At 42.6% G+C, this 21,294-nt stretch overlaps 1 protein-coding gene across 2 annotated transcripts; it reads right to left on the reverse strand.

The window, feature by feature from the left end:
- Window positions 1–68: 68 nt before the first annotated feature.
- On the reverse strand, window positions 69–19,407 carry prkcg (protein kinase C, gamma). 2 transcript variants are annotated; one of them, XM_029451428.1, is made up of 17 exons: window positions 18,770–19,407; window positions 17,569–17,815; window positions 13,547–13,578; window positions 13,332–13,414; window positions 12,300–12,411; window positions 11,459–11,587; window positions 11,201–11,357; window positions 10,606–10,807; window positions 9,960–10,157; window positions 7,919–8,092; window positions 7,542–7,633; window positions 6,986–7,048; window positions 6,685–6,823; window positions 5,513–5,593; window positions 5,218–5,325; window positions 4,394–4,534; window positions 69–3,606 (listed from the first exon to the last, which is right to left on the reverse strand). In XM_029451428.1, exons 2-17 carry the CDS (start codon window positions 17,808–17,810, stop codon window positions 3,445–3,447), a joined length of 2,115 nt encoding a protein of 704 aa, XP_029307288.1. In that variant the 5' UTR covers window positions 17,811–17,815; window positions 18,770–19,407; the 3' UTR covers window positions 69–3,444. The 2 variants fall into 2 exon arrangements, with proteins under 2 accessions (XP_029307288.1, XP_029307287.1); XM_029451427.1 differs by lacking the exon at window positions 18,770–19,407 and having other exon boundaries at window positions 17,569–18,230.
- Window positions 19,408–21,294: the final 1,887 nt, after the last annotated feature.

The following is a 21,294-nucleotide window of genomic DNA, read 5'->3' on the forward strand; positions in this document are numbered from 1 at the left end:
TGTACTTCATGCTTTGGGTATGCTGTACTTAATTATTAGCAAAAATGCAATTTCACTTCAACACAAACTGAAATCTAATTTACAGCATTAAGTATCAAATATCAGTAGAAAACACAATCTCCTCTAGTAGCTGTGGTTCATTCAAGATCTTGTTAGACACTGTCATTTAACCCCAGTTAAACAGCACAGCTAGTAACCTCTCCCTCCCTCTCTTTCTATCTCTTTTCATCCCTCTCATCCTCTTCCTCTTGCCCCCTCCTCCTCTGTCTCCTGTGGTCCGTGTCCCTTGGTCTATTTTTAGCTGGCTGGTGGAGGAATCCTATATTTTTAGTAACGATATCAATAGTCTACAGCACACTCTGACCTCAGGGCATGACCGAGAAAGTGAGAGGGAGAGAGAGCGAGTTGAGAATGAGAGATTGAGTACAGAGAGGTAGAGAGGGAGGGAGGAAGAGGAGGCAGCAGTGAAGAAGAGGGATGATATCATGTCAAAGTGACAGTGAATGATAGACTGCACACCCAACTCCGACTGGAGAGCCGGGAGGTTTGGTTACACAAAGGCAGATACTGTCAAGGTTGGAGTAAAGGTTGTCGTTAGGAGTTTAAAATCAGGCAGTCGACATCAGGTGAACATCAAACAAACCCATCAGGATTGTTTCTTTTCAGAAGAGTGACATTCCATGTTTTATTTCCTTTACAACACCGTATTTAAGTGTGAAACTGTAGGTTAGGCATACATCACAGACTATAAAAAAGCCTCATCTGCCACTAGAAAGATATCTACATTAAGTGTGTCATCACAGAAATCAATATAAAACCGATCAAAATATTAAAGTCATATTTCTTGACATGATTAGTGACATTGTTTTTATGGAATCACAGCAACACAAGGAAAATCAAGCTGTGTGTTATCTTCAAAATTGGGATGCAATATTTCTTTTTTTTTATTAAAATCTGAGAAAACTCTCTCTAACACCATTATTAGAGCATAAATAAGTGTAAAACAGATCATAATATTGATGCAGAGACAAGTTAAGACACGATTAAAAAAAAAAGCAACAGTGGGGAGTATATCAAAGAGATAAAAGCAACAATAATACATTCTGACAATATGATTTACAGACAATGACATTAAAGCATTTACAGTGCAGCACTGACAGAACAGACAAACAAAACAAAGAAGAGAGATCAAGGGCAGAAAGAAAGGAAGACAGGGAGATGGGAAGTTGATGAGATTTTAATGTGAAGGTCAACTTGTTATAACTCAGATCTCTATGGGGATATTAGTCCCATCATGATGCTTGAGGGGTTGGAGAGGGGGGGGGGGGGCGGGGCTGAAGGGTGGAGGAGGTGGGAGTGTGAGGCTGCTTCAGAAGAGGAGGAGGGAATGAAAGTGAGATGCCTGAGAGGTGGTTTTGCTGGTTCGACAACTACAGTATCACAGTAAATAGAGGGGTCAGCATCTTCTCTGTGTGTGTGTGTGAGAGTGTGTGTGTGTGTGTGTGTGTGTGTGTGTGTGTGTGTGTGTGTGTGTGTGTGTGTGTGTGCGCACATGCTTGAGATTGCACTTTCGAGTGTGAGTATGTGTGAAAGTGAGGGAGAGGGAGTGAGCGTGACAGAGAGGCGTGAGGAGGAGACAAAGCGAGAGGCTGTGCATGTTTGTTTCTCAGAAGCTTCGCACAAAATCACAGAATGAAACACTTCACTTGATCTTGTTTCATGATTTTTTCAGTAAGTTTATTTCGATGTTCTTTTTGCAGCAGATAAAAACAGAAGTTAACTCAACTAAAAGATACATAAATTATCAATGGAATTATATATTATTGAGTGTATCGTCTACCGTGTTAAAGTATTGTGTGTTGTGACATTACACCTCAACTCAAACGAAGCGAAGGCGATCAGATGAACTGCTGTGACCTTTTACAGTTGGCTACTTTTTAAAAAGGGACACACACATTTAAAGCAAATCTGTACGATTTTGCTCCTCTGCATAAGAAATGGTTATAATTATCATTACGCTGACATGGAATATAAAAACAAAACACGATAAATGCTTTAAAGAAAAACAGATTTCTGTGAGAAATAGCTGGTTTGTGAGATAAGAGCACTGAAATGGGATTATTAAACTGTATGTTTGCAGCCACTTGCCCTGCTCAGATAGTGTTTAATGACAGTGCTGCTATTATTTTTCCATGTATTGAACAGTCCCAGTGAGCCTCACTTTAATTATGCCTAATCAATGCTGTGAGTACGTCATTACACAGCAAAAAGCTTTATGGTATACACCACAAAAATAATCAAGTATTTCCCGAAAACATTATTAATATTTTCTAAGACTGCAAATACATATTTCGGTGCAGTTGTAGGATGTCGTTAAGGAGCACGGATACTGTATATTGCAATGTGGAGAGGCTTGCTCAAGAAGAATAGAGAGAAAAAAATCATGTGAATAAAAAATGATGCAGCCCAAACTGTGGCAGTGATGTGAGGACTTCCTCCCAGTGACAGTAGAGTCAGGCAGAGTGGGCACGAGCTGGGGGGTTGGATTTAACACTGCAGCCTACATTAACAGTCACATTGTGGCCGACGCGTTGTTTCAGCGGGTCATCTGAGGTCACCGGTGTGACGTTAAACTGAGAGGTCGGGTCAGGCCAGATGAACCTGACCGAGCTCTTCCAAAGGATGCCAGTCTAATAAAAACAAAAAGGCTATTCGCTCAGTTTGCATCATAGTCAAAGTGTCAACACTCCCAACACACAAACATAGTGAGATAGATATTTAGAAAGACACATCTTAGTGCTTTTGATGCTGAATTATTGTACTGTGTATAAATGTATTATTAGACTAGAATAAACCTGCTAAGAAACATTTTTAAATCATGTGTATGAAGTGCAAAATGATTAAAAAGTGACTGCCTGCTATGTGCCGTGTACAGCTGCATGAGTAAAACCTGACTTTTGTAAAATACAGCTTCTCACAACACAATTCTAATCGTAGTAATGGAAACGGTTTTATATAAATTGGTTGTAAAGTTACACAGGTATACTTTCTTGGATAATCTATAGCTATAGAAAACTAGTGTGTCAATGCATTTCATTCTAAAAACACTGCATGCAAAAGAGATTCATTTCCTACAGTACTCTTATATCAAGGGGATGTCTATCAAAAAGAAACTCTAAGATTGAAATCTACAGTATAATACTGGCTTTGTTTGCATTGCTGCAACATATTCTGTGACTATAAAGATCAAATAAATACATCAAAGAGAGTGCATGAATATAAAGGTGTCTTGGCATTTTCATGTAAACGTCAGGATTTGGTTATGAGAGGTGTCTTTAATACTCACTGCTAGTTCTCATGTTCAAATTCTTTGTTAGAAAACTACTATTAGGGGGATTAACAGGGTAGTCTGGGTACACTTGGAGGGGGTTGTTGGAGCCGTTTTCAAACAGCGGTGAGAGGCGAGGGGGCAAAGTCTGAGTTTTGGAAGGTGAAGTCCTGGAAGTCTTCTTGGTTGATGGCTGCTAGTATATCCGGGTCAGAGGGAGTGAGCACTGACGGAGCTGCTGTGAAGAACTTGTCGAAGTTTTCACCATTTTTCCCACCCTGATGAAGAAGAGGAGAAGATTAGCATGCACACATTTGTGATTAATACTGATTGTATACACACCCTCATCTTCCTGCTGAAAAACATTATAAAAAGACTCCACCTACGTATCTCTTTTGCTCACCCACACCCTCGTTTCCTCTCTAAGGAGCTCTCTACCACACCTACTGTAGGAAGAAAGCTGCTCACGTCTCCTTTCCTGCTCCTTGACAGCCGTTCTGCTGGATGATATGAATCTCATTTGGCTAATGGGCCTGGCCTCTAACCCCTGAGCATACTCCGCTCACTCAAAGCACACCTTCCCATTGGCCAGCAGGGACACAAACTAGTGTGTGGCAGGCTAATGATGACATACATTTGCATATGGGAGGTGTAGGTAAGACCCCAAGGTCAGGGGGTCCTGTCTGTTATGACTGGACTGTCTGTTCCCGAGTGCTCAAAGCCCATCTCAGGGAACCAGCGGAGGGAATGAAAGAGAGAAAAGAGAATGGAATGGGGAGATGGAGGGAGAGACAGGGCCATTTGGACAGAGAGAAGAACAGGGGATGAAATGGCAAACACAATAAGGACGGCTGAGAGAGAAAGCATGCAGGGAAATGAGAGAAAGCGTAGGAGTTTGAGAGAGAGGAGACAGATGGAAGAAAGTGACAGCTTCAATTCCCTAAAAGTGTCCTTGGAGAGACAGAGACAGAGACAGAGAGAGAGATAGAGGAAGGAAGAGAGGGGGAGGAAGGAAGAAAGAAAGAGAGAAAGAAAGAAAGAAAGAAGTCCATCTGTTTAACTAACAGTTCTTGGTTTGAAGGGCGCCTGGATCTCCAGTCTCTCCAGACGGTCCCAGTCAATCCAGCGGAAGAACGGATGCTCCCTGATTTCTCTCTCTGCATCCTCTCCTCCACCCAGACGCTTGGCCGGGTGCTTTGTCAGGAGCTTGATAAAGAGTGAAGAAAAAGGAGGGCAAAGTGGAAAAAGGAAAGAAACAAATATTGTGGTAATCATGGGATACAAGTGAATTATCTCTGCTCTGCTTTTCTTAGTCAACAATGTGCATGGTAAGCTTTAAATTATATTTCAAAGTATTATTATTACGTAATTTCATTTTTCTGATTTAAATATGCATTTATATTGATTGTGTGTGTGCACTTATTTGCTTTCTTGCTGAAAGTTGGATGAGAAGATCGATACCACTCATCATGTATGTATGTATGTATGTATGTATGTATGTATGTATGTATGTATGTATGTATGTATGTATGTATGTATGTATGTATGGAGTATTTCATGGCAATAAAACTACAGGAAGTCACTGCACCCGGGCAAGAATTAGTCTGGCACAAACAGCCAGGTTATACAACCAGCCTATTGAGCCAGGCTAGCTGTTTCCTGTCTTTATGCTAAGCTAATGGCTTCTGGCTCTAGCTTCATATTTAACAAACCGATATGAGCGTGGCATCAATCTTCTCATCTAACTCGACAGCGTATTTCCTAAAACGTTGAATTATTACTTTAAGCTTTGCTGAATTTATTTAAATATGTTTGAGAAATGTAACAAGTCATTTATCTTAAGTATCTGTGTGCTAAAAGTGATTTAAGTAAGAAGAATGGTGACCTACTCCCTTGCAGATAGCGACAGCTTCACGAGTGAGACTTTTCGGGTATATAACACTCTGCTCCATGATGGACTGAAACAGCTCCTCCTCGTCAATACCATCAAATGGGGGCTGGAAGGGAAAGACGGTGAGAGAAGAAAAAAGAGAATAACCGAGAGGACCTGTGAGCAAATTGAAAGCAAATATATTGAAATTAAAGTTCTCTTGAAAGTCTTTTGAAGTGATTACAAAAGACACGCACTGGAGGCTTAAGTATCTGTGCACACGGCTCTATTGTTAGGATTAAGCTGAGTGTTACCTGTCCTGCCAGCATTTCATACAGCAGTACTCCAAAAGACCACCAGTCCACTGCTTTATCATAGGGCTGATATGCCACAATCTGCAAAGGATGGAGAGAACAGGAGAGGAGATAAAGGGGAAGAATGGCAGTGCAGAGTAAGTAGAAAGAGAAAGCACAGTTGTAGCTGCTTGGATGGTATGCAGCTATCAGAGACAGCCGGAGTGAAAAGCAGAGAGAGAGAGAGAGAGAGAGAGAGAGAGAGAGGAAAGTATGGCATTAGGGAGGGTAAATGTATGAATGAGCTCAGAAATAATCAACACATGACTTTGGATGTGTGTGTTTGTCCGCACGTGTGTGTTTGTTTCCCTGGTGTGTGTGCAGCAGGGGGAGGTGGTGGGCACGAGGGAACAATTTCCAGCCCCTGGGGAAATATATTGTATCTCTTCCAAAATGGCAGATGCAGGAGAATCAATGGGTGTTTACATAAGAGAGTCAATACCCAGGGGTACAATAGAAAGGTTTACAATATCAAAGACGTGCACAACAGTCACATCTTCTCTTTCTCTCTCTTCTGGGTCTGTCTCCTACAAGTCCATACACCGTGCAAGCTGGATATCTCCTTTACTCTTTCTCTGACTTGTATTTGTTTATGATTACTCAACATATAAACCCACACACACATATTTCAAACAATTTGTAAAGTAAAAATCACACAGCATACAGTTATGAGATTTTGCATTTCAAAAGGTTGTCAAGGTAAACCACCTTCGCAGTTTTCAGGCTTAAATTAGCATCATCATCGATTAAATCCTTTTCAGATTAGCGGTTTGCGTTACTCTCGGGGGAGTTAATCACCTTAAGTCAATAAGTAAGTAAGAGAAAGGAAAAGCATAATACAAGGTCACTGAAGGACAATCGTGATTTCTATGCGACGTTCTCATTGCACAAGCACACACCATGCTAATTGAATCATGTGAAGTTAATTATTCAAACAATGCTGACAAGGTCAGAGAGGACGGAGGAGATGAGAGCAGCTGCAGTGAAGCAACTCGCAGCTCTGCAAAACAGGTCGAGCAACTGAAGAAGGGGAAGACATGGGTGAAACGAGGGGAAATTAGGTATCTAAGGAGCAAATGAGGGAAGTCCAGGAGTTAGCCTGGACCACAAACTGGTGGCAGGGGTTGGTGTACCTCAGGGGCGATGTAGTCAGGAGTGCCGCAGAAGGTCTGTGTTGTGTCGCCCTCAAACAAGCCCTCCCGGCACATCCCGAAGTCAGCTATCTTTATGTGGCCCTCGCTGTCAAGCAGCACATTATCCAGCTTTAGATCCCTGGGAAAGGAGGAGACAGATCACACAGGTATGAATCATTTTGATAGATAACATCTTTATGAAAGTCATTAGCTACAAGAGACATGATAAATCTGTGTCACGCCTGTGTCACAGTGACAGTGCCAAACCAGGCCATGTTAGATGAGCAGCGCACTTCTCTACCTGTAGATGATGCCTTTGCTGTGGAGGAAGAAGAGGCCGACTGCTATCTCCGCTGCATAAAACCTGGAGGGAGAGAGAAGAAGGAGGGGGGGGGGGGGGACTTACTACTGGTTGCTTTATCTTTCAGAAAATTGGCCAAGGTTTTCTGCGAGGAGAGCGGGTAGGGAGCTCAAGGGGGTGATGAAAGGGAGAGAAACCAAATGAATGAAAGGCAGGAAGATGAAGAAAGAGAGAAAAATAAAAAATATAAGAGCAACAGGGTAAGAATTTGTTTTAGATGATTGATCAAAGATTATTGATTAGATGAACAGCCTGGGGAGGGAAAATGCAGGTGAAAAAATTTGATTAATGGGAGGAGAAAGTGGGGGGGGGGGGGGGGAAGAAGAGGGCTGGCACTTGAGTTGATGATTTTCTCTGAGTCACCAGGTGTGATGAACAAAGCTCAGAGCTGAGTGTGTATGTAAAGGAACAGAGGATAAAAGAAGATGAGGACATGAGACGATGTAGATGAAGAGCGTGATTAAAGGTGAAAGAAAGGAGCTTTATGACTACATACGCTGCGTGAGGCTCTTTGAACTTGCCGACTATCTGAATGTGAAACATCAGGTCTCCTCCGTTGACGTATTCCATCACATAATACAGACGATCCTGCAGAAACAAAACACGCACGCATGAACACACACGCATATACACACTCTCCATGTATAATCCCCTCTTGTCCAAATTAAAAAGCAATCTGTTAAAACCTCCTCCAGGACCAAGGACCTTGTTAAAGAAAGCAAACTAATTATTTAATTTATTAATCGACATTCTTAGGCAGTCTTTACTGAAACAACTCCTGGGAGGACTACGCAGCCAAAATGTCAGGCAGGTTTATGGACAATTTAATGATGTGGTTCATTTAGGACCCTGTATATCCTTCTACACACACACCTCAGTCTGGAAGGCGCAGTAGAGTGAAGTGAGGAAGTGAGGGCGAGAAGAAAGCGCCAGAACCCTCCTCTCCACCAGGGCGCTCTCCGTGTCCTCGTCCTGGAAGAGAACGTCTTTCTTTAACACTTTCACGGCGAACAGACGCTCGCTGCCTCGCTCCTCTGCCAGCAGCACCTGCACGGAGACAGAGAGAAAGTTACGGTAACAACAAAGAATCCCAAGATTTTTTAAAACAGCCACTGCACGTCTGCTGAGATCCGTAAATAAACACAAAGCTTATTTATAGACAACACTACACCCACTGCTAAAAAAACAAACAAAACGTTTTTTAATTCCAAATTCACTTTTTCCAAGATTCCTCACAAAGTCATCAAACTCTTTAATGCATCTCTCACTCAAGCTTAATTTCCAGCTCTAGCATGTACTGTAACGCTGCCAGCACTGAACATTTTTTAGGTCATTTTGTTATGAGTGACATGGTGCTCTAGTTAGGAGAAAGCTAGTTCTGCTGTTTTAATACAAATGATGTGCTTTTCAGAAACATTTGCTTTGTTTTATGGCATGAAATTAAGGCTCCTGCTAAGCCAAGACTTTTATAAAGTGCCCGGTGTTGACACATGCATTTATTTGTAAGAAAGAGAAATAGTGCAAGAGAAAGTTATCTCATTATATGGTGTGCTTGCTTAAGCAAGTTCAACACTCTGCACATTTACTCCAACATTGTGAAATAACTGAAGGATTTTTTAATTAAAGCTGCACTATGCCGGAAGATTTCAAGACACATTAATGTAGTAAATGAAAAAGCAAAGCGGCTCTCGTGTTTTTATCAGACATTAAAAACGCATTCAGCTGCGATTTTCTCCCTTCTGTTAAATTGGCTACTAGCGGCTTGCTCTAAAAGCTAATGATGCTATAATTTTCTACAATGAGAGCCACATGACCCGGGTTTTACTGTGGTTCAAGGGAAAGATATGGTCAAGAGCACTGGAAAAACGCTGACAACAACACTCTTTAAAATTGTCTGGGCAGCCTGCGGCGCTGGGATGTAATGGCCACTGGCTAGTGGGGATAAAAGGATCTCATTTTACTTTCAAATAGTAATGAAAAGTAGAGAAAATGACCCAAGTGTAATTTTTCAGAAATCAATGTGACTACACGCGGGTGCATGTGAAGAAGGCTGTGCATGTGTGTTTGTGTCATTGATGAACTGCCAGTCACTGAGAGAAATCCTGTCGTCCTCTGTGATCTATCTCCTGCTCTTCCCCGTGGTCTCAAACTAACTCACATAAAAATAGGACTCATCACCCTTCAGAATATTACAAATCTTACTAACACAATCGCATGTACTTTTTCCTCTTTTCCGCTCTTGTTATCCCACTTCCTCTTGGTCATTGTGTCACTTTCCGCAGCACAGTAATCCTCCCCTCTTCCTCTCTATCTCTGTCTCACTTCCCCTCACTCAGCAGCCCCGGGGTCTGTCTCTCCTTTCTTGGGTCGTTTTTTTTCTCACATCTTACGTAAGTCGAGTCTATTTCTCGTGTCCTCTGTAGACTCTCCTCTGACAGTTATGAAACAGCACAGGGGGATTTCAGAGGAGGAAGAAGGACTCAAAACTCCTCTCTCTTCATTATGCCTCATCTACTGGGGAATTAAAGAGAAAATGAAGAGCAGAGGCTCCCTTAAAATGAACACCTCCAGGAGGACTGTGTGGCATGTAGGAAGCCAGCCAGCTTGAGCTCACGACTGCTGACAACACAAAAGAAGCTAAGGGTTAAATGAATCATTTGGCAGTAGTAGGAGAGACAATGAGCATGTAAGTGAGAAAGGTTTTTTTTCTCCAACAAAATTCTGCCTCTGAGCTGCTGTATGAAATGCCACCTGAAGGTCAAGTCCGTCAATAGAAGAAATGATTTAAAGCCAGGAATAATCTTTGTTGTTTTCAGCTTGAACGGCCTCTTTTAAATCACTTACAGCTGTTGGATCAGAGGCGCTGATTGTATGAAGAGAAGATGACATTTAGTCTCGTGGCTGCTGTGTTTACCTTGCCAAAGCTGCCTTTCCCCAGCACCATGAGGAAGTTGAAGTCGAGGATGCCCACTTTGACTTTGGCGGGGCCTGGGTTGTGGACTGGCGGGCAGGACGGTACAGGGGTCGGGGACAGGGCCACAGTGAACGGCTCAGACAGCACGGCAGGTAGTGCATGAGGCTGAGAGGGTGTTGTGCCTTCCAGCTGAGGCTCCTGGAGAATCGTAGTGGGAGGGTAAAGAGATGAATGGTTGGTTGCAGTCCAGCACACAAAACCAGACAAACAAAGCAAACTCCTTCCTACCCCTAAGTTTAGAATTACAGTCAGGCAGAACAATCCTGCACCCTGGTGGAGATGGAGTGTAACAGGGAAGGTAGTGGACCCTATATAATTTATTATCTAATTATTTTGTTACAACTACAGGCATAAATCTTCCGTGTTTTTTTCTCTCACACAGAATAGGGAGGGACAGTTCAAGATCCTGACCCAGGGTGAGCAGTGGCAGCTGCTGTTTATTAGAGGCGGGTAATCATAAACTGATAAATGGTCACAGTGAAGACATAAAGGGCTGCTTCACTATAAATATCCCCACTGTTGCTTTTTGTTCAACATGAGGAAAGACTGATGGCTTTTTTCCCCCGTACCAGATTAAGTCTCCTACCTGTAGGTCAGGGTCTGGCACGGGGATGTTGTAGTACTCTCCTTCATCTTGAGCCAGCAGTTTGAACCAGCCGCTGATGGGACGCCTGAAGATCTCACTCACTCCGAATGACAGCGCTCCCATGAAATCGTTCCTAGACGTGCGGTCCCAGTCCCATACCTCAACAGACAGACGCCTGTCCCACTGGTGGCCGCGCACTGAGCTGAAGAGACAAACACAAAAACTCAAAATCACCGGGGAGATTTAGCTGACTGTGTAAGCAACACAACAATGCACAAAGACACAGAAAGACATTTTAGTTTTTCTTATTTTGCCACATTTATAAGATAACTTCCAAATATCTTGACTCTATTATCAGCAAACATAACAGTAGTAACATAAAGGTAGTAAAGAAATATTACCACTGATGTAAAATAAGCTGCATATACTCAGGGACCATAAACCTTCAATTCAACCCTCTAATCTTTATCTTTCAGGGTCCTTCTTTTATGACTCAGTAATTCCAATTTCTGGGACATTTTATTTTACCAAAAGCACATTTTGTCCCAGACTCGTGTACGTTTCCAAGCTTAGAATAAAGTTCACAAGGACTCACAAGGTGAAACTCTCATTCCAGATGGGATTGAGTGTTGAGCGGATGGTCTTTGTCTTCTGTTTGCTGTGGCTCTTCGGGTCTGGAATCAATTTCAGTTTAACATACGGGTCTGACAGTCCGTTTGGATCCATGGGCATCAGGTTACGAGCCTCCCGCACTGAAGATAAAGTAGAATAATAAAAAGCACAGATGGAGAAATCCTTCATTACCTGTGTAATCGTACTATTTGTTTTAAAATGATGCAGCTGGTCCTCTCACCTGTGACAAAGACATCCTCACTCTCTCCTCTGACAGTCAGGTGGATCCTCCCTCTCTTCTCCGTGTGGTCTTCACCACAGAGACTGGGAACACTGGTCTCGCACCGTCGATGGACGTTCATGTCGCAACCTCAAAGACAAAGAAACACGAGTATAAACAAACACATGCAGAAAAACAGAGATAAAAAATTATAAAATATTTCTTGTCTATTAAAAAAAATCTTGATTTATTTTTTACACACACACACACGTCTTGTTTTTGTCACTTTTTTCCAAGACTTGCATTTATTCCCCGGAGACTATATCTTAACCAAAACTCTCTGCATGCCTAATTCCAACCCTCATCTTAACCTTAAAGGAACAATTTGACATTTGTATTTGCTTACTTGTCTTAACAAGTAACATGCCTTACCTGTAATTATAAGTCTACAGCCAGCGTCAGCTTAGCTTAGCATAAAGCCTGTAAGCAGCTAGCCTGTCTCTGTCTGACGGTACCAAACCAGAAACTCTAAAGCTGAATGAAACATGTGTTTTATCTCATTTGTTTTCACTATTTCTTAGCCAGAGTCACTTCCTGGAGTTTCCAATGGTTTCCAATCCCCTCATCTAATTCTCTGCAAGAAAAGTGAATAGGCGTATTTCCGAAAGTATCCGAAACATAAACTTAACGAAGTCAACTCTAAATTTTAGAGGCTGATTTTGTCAGGACCAGATTTAATTTCCTAGCTGGGAGGTGACGAGTCCCAAAACTGTGCCTGTGTGAATTGATTATTTCCCCATCAACACGATTAATACAAGTGCATGCACAGATGTATTACACTGTTATATGTGGTGAAACTCACAGCCACATTTCATGCCCTGGTGTATGAGGCCGTACAACAGCGAGCCACAGTGATCGCAGAAGGTGGGACTGGAGTAAGTGTGGGCTTTAAATGTGTGTTGACTCTTCAGGTCCTGAAACACAACAGAAACAATCTGCATTGAGCGCACACACACGCACACGCACACACCGTGACCATGCAAGAAACTGTGAACACGTACACATTTACACACATACATGCCTGAGTATGATTAGTGGAGAGATGTTGAGTGGGGTATTCATGGACACGCCAATTAGATTTCTCCACTGGGAGAGGACATATAAATGAGAGTGCATCTAGGCAAGGCTGTGTGTGAGTGTGTGTATGTATGTATACTGTGCAGAGAGGGATGAATCATTTTTTATCTCTCTACAGCTCATCAGACCCCACCACCACCACCACTCACCACACACCACCTTCTCCCAAACTGTTTTCCCTCTGAGCCGCTATTTAAAAACACTGTCACCCCGTTTCTCCTCTGTGTGTGTTCCTTTCACTGTCTCATCTTTAAACACACACACACACACACACACACACACACACACACACACACACACACACACACACACACACACACACACACACACACACACACACACACACACACGCTCCCCTTGACCTAATTTCTGGGACAGTTTATTTAGCTGGCAGTAAAAATGAAACGTGAAGAAAAGACAAATCTCCCTGAAATCCTCAAAATGCCACAGAGAGGAAGACTGAGCAGTCTTTTGCTCTCCCCCTCTATAATTCCTCCGCTTATCAGCCCCTCCGCCTGCATCTCCCCCACTCGCCTTGTAGGATGACATGACATAAGTGCAGACGTCACAGATGGGACAAGGATGTGCGATGCGAAGGATGCATGGATTGACGGTTGAGTCACGCACACGTGTTCCTGCCACTGAGCGGATGGCTGACTATGATACTGACGGGCTAAATCTTGAATACAATTTTAAAAGCAGGAAGTAAGCGCAAAGTAAAAGTGAGAGTAATGGATATGCTGACACATCTGCTCACATCTGGTTGGGGGCCCGCCACAGAGCCGGGACAAGTGAAGGTCACAAATTCATGACATCTTTTGTGGACCACAAAACAGCAAACTAGAGGAGACACAGAGAAACAATATCCTTTAAAAATGGAGCGGTCACACTAAGAAAAACATCTGAGAAGATTAAATACTGCGGAAATAGACAATAACACTGGATTCTTTTTTTTAATGTATTTATCTTTACCTTGACATTGGAATCCCTGTTTGCCGATGCCCCTGAGTGAAAAAGGAACATGGATTAAGAATCAAATACAATCTTCTCCACTCCTCTTTAAAGTGAAATATTTTGCTTCTGAGACTGTTTCTCGGCCAGGAGTATAGATTATGCTGCCAAGACAGAGATAGTGCTCTTGCATTATTCCATCCTGCATTAATACCAAGAGACATGCAAGCACAAACTCTGTCTCATCAAAAAAACAAACACCACAAGCTGTGTTAGAGGTTACCAACTTGATAAACAAAGTCATTATATGTGAAGCTAGAGTGTCTTTCCTCTCTAAGCCTCACTGCTGACCAGGTCAAGTGGTGTCAATCATTGTCACACACACGCGCGCACACACAAACACACTAACACAATTCTCTTGTTTCCAGAACTGCGGTGTTGGCTAGTTTCCAGTGTCTCCTTAGAGCTTTAATTGAATAATTAAAGCCATTGATTGAGTAAAGAGTCCACTCAGCGGCTTGCCTGCTGTGAATCAAGTTTTGATTAGAAAGGCAGACGAACAAGACACTACCGAGAGCTCCTCCACAATCATACTTGATAGGCCCAGGGGTTCATAGGAAACTGACCATAATTACTGATCTAAAATCAGTTCACCATCTGCCTGAGTAATAATTGAAGATGGGGTTGCAGGGGGTAATCTGATCCTTGATCAGCATTCAACACAAGTCTTTGTCTGCAGCAGTCTGAGCACATGAGGCCAGTTCTGCTCTTTGACCAGCAGAGAGCACTAGAGAGCCAGGTATGGATTTGGAGAGAATCAACAGTGTTGCTTTGCTGGCCATATATCACAAGGAATTCACTGCATACTACATTTCATTGAAAAACCAATGCAATTAAATAAAAGGTTGCTATAAAAACAAACCCTATAAAACTATCCAGAATATTCTGGACTGTTACATATGTAACTAATGTTTTAAAGAGAAATTAAAATCAGCTTTAAGAGGGGGAAAAAACCTGGACCTTGCCTTTGCAATAGGCCTTTTTCACTTAAGAAATTTTCTTTGACATTTCTCAGAATAAAATGAATGATGAATTCCATTTAGCTGCTTCAGTTTCCCGGTCCTGGTATTGTTCCTGTTGGCTCACTGTCATGACTTACTGGGACACTTGAATCCCAAGAGAGGGACGTTGTTATGTTAATAGGTTTTGTAAATATTGTGCTTTTCCTACTATGACAAGTCAAAATGCCTGCTGTGAAAAAGGCCTGTTGGCGCTGTCCTTAGGTCAGTTTGAAGTACACCATTGTTTGGTCTTATTGAGAGATTTTTAGTGTAAGTGTACAGTGTTTTTAACTTATTACCCTTTATAACAGATGGTCAGTGACACATCGATCACTTCTGTCTTTTTTAGACAATCTTAATTAATTGATAATTGAAGGAACAATACAAGATTCCCATTCCCCTTTAGAGCCTGACTTAATAAACTACATACAGTTAGGTCCATAGATATTTGGACATTGACACAAAAATGTCATAATTCTGGCTCTGTACACGACCACAATGGACTTGAAATTACACAATCAATATGTGCTTTAAGTGCAGACTTTCAGCTTTAATTTGAGGGTATTTACATCCAAATCAGATGAATGGTGGAGGAATTACAACACATTTTATATGTGGTATCCCCTTTTTAAGGGACCAAAAGTAATTGGACAATTGGCTGCTCAGCTGTTCCATGGCCAGGTGTGTGTTGTTTCCTCGTTAGTTCATGTACAAGGAGAAGATAAAAGGTCTAGAGTTCATTTCAAGTGTGGTATTTGCTTTTGGAATGTGTTGAGGTCAACTCTCAATATGAAGTCTAAAGAGCTGTGACTATCAGTGAAGCAAGCCATCATTAGGCTGAAACATCAAAACAAACCCATCAGAGAAATAACGAAAACATTAGGTGTGGCCAAATCAACTGTTTGGTACATTCTTAAAAAGAAAGAACGCTCTGGTGAGCTCAGCAACACCAAAAGATCTTGAAGATCATGGAAGACAACTGTGGTGGATGACAGAAGAATTATTCTCCTGGTGAAGAGAAACCCCTTCACAACAGTTCAGATCAAGAACTCTCTCCAGGAGGTAGGTGTATCTGTGTCAAAATCAACAATCAAGAGAAGACTTCACCAGAGTAAATACAGAGGGTTCACCATTGTTGAGCCTCAACAACAGGAAGACCAGATTAGAGTTTGCTAAAACGCATCTAAAAAAGCCTGTACAGTTCTGGATCAACATCCTATCGACAGATGAGACAAAGATCAACTTGTAGAATGATGGGAAGAGAAGAGTATGGAGAAGGGTGTCAATCTGTCAATGTCCAAATATTTATGGACCTAACTGTATATATTCTGATATTTACATTTCAAAATTAGAACTATCTTTTCTCAGTCTTTAATCAATCTACCAATCTCGGGCTTCGACACTCTGAGAGCTGCTGCTGCTCTGATATCGTGCGTGAAGGAAAAGAGTTTTCCCCCTGAACTAAGCGAAACGACGTCCAACAATAACCAGTTGGAGAAATGTCCTGAAAGCTACCCAGAGGCTACTGGCACACGCACCGCCCTGCATCCGACATATACTCTCACCATATGTCCAGAGACATGCACGCACGCACAAGCACGCACGCCGCACCACGTTCTTTCTTTTTCCTTTTCTTTTGTTTATACTGCCTCATTACTGCATCAGCTGTAAAAAATGTGCAGATTAAAAGTTGAAAAACACATGTCACTCCTGTCCTGTGGAGGATGTGTATCTCCAAAACATCAACTTTTTATGAGCAAAACGTCCCTTTTTTTCAACTTTTTATCCATTTTTGTCATAATCTATCCCATCATTATTAAATGGTTTGTATAGCACACGAAGTAAGAGACTTTTCTAAACCCACGAAAGAAAACTAAATCATTCAGCTTAACTGGAAAATACAAAAACAACTCATTTGAAGATACACCTTTTTCACTTAACAGCGACAAGTATAAACTCCAGCAGTTTATGAAATAGTTACTGTAGATCTAGCGTAACCTGGAGAACTACAACAATTAAATGCTGCTTACGTTTCGCAGGTGCACTCTACCAATATTAGATAGTTTACTCTATACAAGGAGTACTACTCAGCCTGAGAAACATTTCCATAATGTATTTTGTGGCTCTGGAGGAGCATCCGAGAGTCTGAAAAATAACACTAATGATGGCGGGACCATGGATGTGTCAAGAGAACTGGATACAGCATTGGAGGCAGGCTCCCGTTCACTCCTATTAAAATTGCTCAGTGTGGCTTGAAGCAAAAATGGCTCAACTTCCGGGTATAACATTACCCGGATCTTCCGGCGATCTTACGCATCTGTGGGCCCATAGAGCAAGTGCACTAGCGTTTTCCTTTAACCTCGTCTCTCCGTCTCGGCTCATTCACATAAACAGAGGAAGGAAAATGATAGATTCCGCTATAAGTGCGTTTCTTACTTATTTACAGACGTCTATTTACCAATGAAAGTCTTTAGGGAAAAGTCTTTTTGGGCCAAATGTCATGATGTGACAGTACAGGAAGTTGTAGTTCCGCAGTTTGGCCACTAGGATAATTGGCTTTAAAGCCCATCTGGGAGCGAGGATAGGAACTAATGAAAGTGGCCACTGAGTTGCATTATGGGAATTGCAGGATCCAACATTTTTGGAGTGTGGTGTGTGTGTGTGTGTGTGCATGTATGCCAGCATTTTCCAGTTTCCTAATTGAAATCTTGCTTGTGTGTCTGCTTGCTTCCTAAAGTAACTCCTGTGTTGTGTGGGCTGCAGTGTGGAGGTGAGGTTATGTGATCAGATCAGGTCATAGTGGCTACAGAGTGTAGGCTGTTTCTCCAGCATGCAGCTGGATGTGGTGAAAGAGAGAACAAATGCAGAGAAAGTCAGAGTCAGATGGAGTAGTTGGATGCCTGAGGAGGCGGCTTCTGAACTGCCGTGTTGGTTTCTGTGGAAATGTGCAGCTGTGTGTGCGTTTGTGTGTGTGTGTGTTACCAGATGAAGTCGGTGCAGTGGCTGCAGAAGGTGGGCTGTTTGAAGAAGCGGGCCGTGAACTGGTGGTCTTTCACCTCGACAATCCTCTTATGTTTGAGCGCTCCCTTCCTCTGGAACACAGGCACTCTTGGTGGAGTGGAGAGAAGCGAGGGCAGGGGTGAGGCACCGAGGGAGGTTGCCGATGTAGGGGAGGCCAGCGTCAACGGGGAGAGGGAGGGGGAAGGGGAGACCGGGGTCGACATGATGCCTGAAGGATACGGTAGAAAGAGGAGACAGGGAGGGATAGGGGGAATGGTTGATGAGAGTCAGTAAGGAGGGTATAGAGTTGTACAGGCGAAAGACCTTGAACGTGGGAGAGGGAGGTGCAGAGGAAGCAAGGACAGGGAGGAGGAGCGGGAGGAAAGTGTAATGGGTCATGGAGTTGTATTAATGGCACATTGGATGTAGCTAGAAGAGAAAGATCGAGAACGGACCGGAAGTGCATAAGAAGATGGAGGGAAAGTGCCAAGAGTGAGAGTGAGGAAGAAAAGAGAGGTGTAATGAGGGAGGCATGAAGGTTAATCCACATACGGAGACAGAACTCTCCTAAGAGACTCTGAGACGCTAAACGATTAGTGCGGCTCGCTGTGTGTCCCACATACTGCCAGTCCATACTTACATCTCCCTCTCGCTGTACCCCTTATATATCCATCCCGCTGGCAGCTATGACTCTCCACCCCACCCTCTGTACTGTACCTCCTGTTGCCATGTCAACAACACCCCCACCACCTGCTTCAATATTAGACCCTGTATCCCATCTCTACTTCCTGCCTGCCATTATTAGCAATTAGTCCCATTTCTGAAATAAAGTTTGGACCAGAATAAAATGTTCACGTCTATAGGGGATGAGATGCGCTGGAAGAAAGTGCACAACGGCAAGTTTTAGTGGGAGATATTGTGGTGCAAGAGTTGCATGCTACTAAATGATGAATGAAACACCAACAGAGTTTTAATGAATAAATAAATAAGCCCAGAGCAACAAAAAAAAAAACACCCGTTCCATGATGAAATGATGGTGTCTCAGCAAAGAAGTAGAAGCAAATCAATCAAAAGGGTGAACGAGGAGAATGGTGAGAAAAATGGTACAGTGCTCAGAAATTAGTAAAATGACAAGAAGGAAAATATTTTCTGAAAATGTGCAAAGATATCAAGAACACAATACCTGGATTTGTGGTGATTTTAAAGGAAAGGCGTGAATTTAAGACAGCTTTCTTCTCCTTCTCCCCCTTTCTTCGCTCACTTCAGAAGAAAGGCTAAGGTGTCACACCTGTAGCTGGTCACCTCAAAATAAAACCAGTAAGACAGGAAGAAAAGACCAAGAGAAGTAGTGCTGTGGCAAGTGCAAAAGAATCAGCCAAAATTAACGAAAAGAAAAGAAAAACCTATTACAACAAAAAGCGAAAGCAACAAGCGTTTCAAGAGATTCAAGCTTTCTAGGAACCAAAGATAGAAGAGTCAAGTGGTATATATCCGTTAACCCAGAGGCAGGGTGAGGAGGAGGACGAGATAGAGAGGTGGTACTCTCTTTCCAAGATTGATTCTGTTTTACTAAGAAGAGGATGAGAGATGGAGAGAGAGAGAGAGAGAGAGAGAGAGAGAGAGAGAGAGAGAGAGAGAGAGAGAGAGAGAGAGGAGAAAGATTGAGGGGAACAGGCAGCGATTCATTTTGAAATCTGGGTTACTTCTCTCAGGAGAGGGTGAGGGAGCTAGAGGAAGGGGGACGGATGAGACAGAAGCTGCCATTTTGCCACCACCAATACAGTATGGAAAAGCGAGCGCCAACTGTCTCTCACTTCCTCTAGTGCCAGACGGGAGGGAGGGAGGAAAGGAAGCTGAGAGAGAGAGAGAGAGAGAGAGAGAGAGAGAGAGAGAGAGAGAGAGAGAGAGAGAGAGAGAGAGAGAATCTAGGCTGGAAGAAAAGAACAGATAGCTTCAGAGGTCGAGAGTCAGAGAAATGGCTGGTTAAGCACAGCTAAAACAGGAAACAAACAGTTAAAAGCCATGGAGTTTGCAGCAGATCCAGATGACTGCAGGATCAACAGGCCTGTGAAATAAACAACCTTGTTAATCTTTTCTGCAACAGTGCCGTTAACAGTGTGTTCACCGCATCTTAAATTTGTTCTGATATCAGAGCAAGTGGTGACATGATAAGACTGATCCACTGTGCACTGAAACCAGGTCAGCTAAGCCTGATGGGAAGAGTAGTTTCCAAGAGAGAGAGGGGGGATGTTTGTCCATTGATTGTCCACACACTGTAAAGGACACACACACAATTAGCTTAGCATTAAGCCTAGAAAACAATGGAAAACAGCTAGCCTGGCTCTGTCTGAAACGTCAACCAGCACCTCTAAAGCTCACACAGTAACATGTTGAAGTTTGTTTGTTTAATCCTTGTAAAAGTCAAAAAGCCAAAGTGTAAAATCAACAGTTTGCCATCTTTCGGGCGGTTGTATGCCAGACTATTTCTTGGCAGGGACCAGTTGCCAGGCAACCAGCAGAGACTTGGGCAACCATAACATGTTAATTAGTGAGCTTTAGTTGTGCCGGTATATATTTTTAGAGTTAGGGTTAGGGTTTATTATATATTTTTTAACCTTTGGACGGATCCAGGAAAGCTATTTGCAGTCTGTATGCTAAGCTAAGCTAACCAGCTCCTATCATCAGCTTCATATTTACCGTACAGACTTCAGATATCAGATATATATATATCTTCTCATGTAACTCTCGGCAAAAAAAGTGAAAATCCCTTTAACCCTAAAACTCAATGACTTCCCTTGTGGAGACAAGCCTTTTGTCCCCAAATGGTTGTGAGTCCCCATAAAGAGGATTTTTGAACAAATGTTTGTCCCCACAATGTCAGTAATACAAGTAGGACACACTCACACACACATAATTAATCACACTCCATGTGTGCACATGGTCTATGGACAATCTTTGGAGAAGAGAGCAGCAGGCGATAGCAGGGATGCAGGGGACGAAGGGGTGGATTGGAGTGGGACGGAGAGACTGAGAGAGGGAGCGAAGGGTTGAAGGTCTAATTAATGGAAATGTAGGTTATTAGTCTCCTGATGAGGACACTGGCAGAGAATTAATTAACAATTATAATTAGCAAGATTGTTAGAGAGCAAAATGGTGTCAGCCAGCAAGATAAGAATGAGCTAGCGTGCATAAGTATGTGTGTGTGTGTTGGACACTGTCATTATTACTGTATGTTTAAAAAAAAAAAACAGCTGTGTGAACATGCCTTATCTGACAATGATATATGTCATTTCAGCATTAGTGATGCAGAACTAGCAGCTGATTGGAAATGATATGGGGCTTTTCTTCACACAAGCCATAACCAGACTTTCTCTCTATAGAACTGCCATTACTGTCTTCATTTTCTGGCCCATAAGACTCCCATCGCTCTTAACTTGGATGAGTCATGTTCTTGTTCTGTTGTCACAAATAAATGAGGAAAATGTCCTCACAGTGAGAGAGAGAGAAAGGGAGGGGGGCACATAAATATGAGCTTGTAGAGACCATGCACTCCTTAGTAATCAGTGCATTGAAAAACAAAGCACATAAAAAAGCTCACAATGCTTCCGCTCCATGCGGTGTGATGAGTAAGCACTTTTGGCTCTAACGTGTCTGTATCAGTGTGCGTTTGCATGCCTATCAGAGCATGCTTTACAGTGTTTGATCCCG

The sequence above is a fragment of the Cottoperca gobio genome, chromosome 16 (assembly GCF_900634415.1).
Source record: "Cottoperca gobio chromosome 16, fCotGob3.1, whole genome shotgun sequence".
Lineage (NCBI taxonomy): Eukaryota > Metazoa > Chordata > Actinopteri > Perciformes > Bovichtidae > Cottoperca > Cottoperca gobio.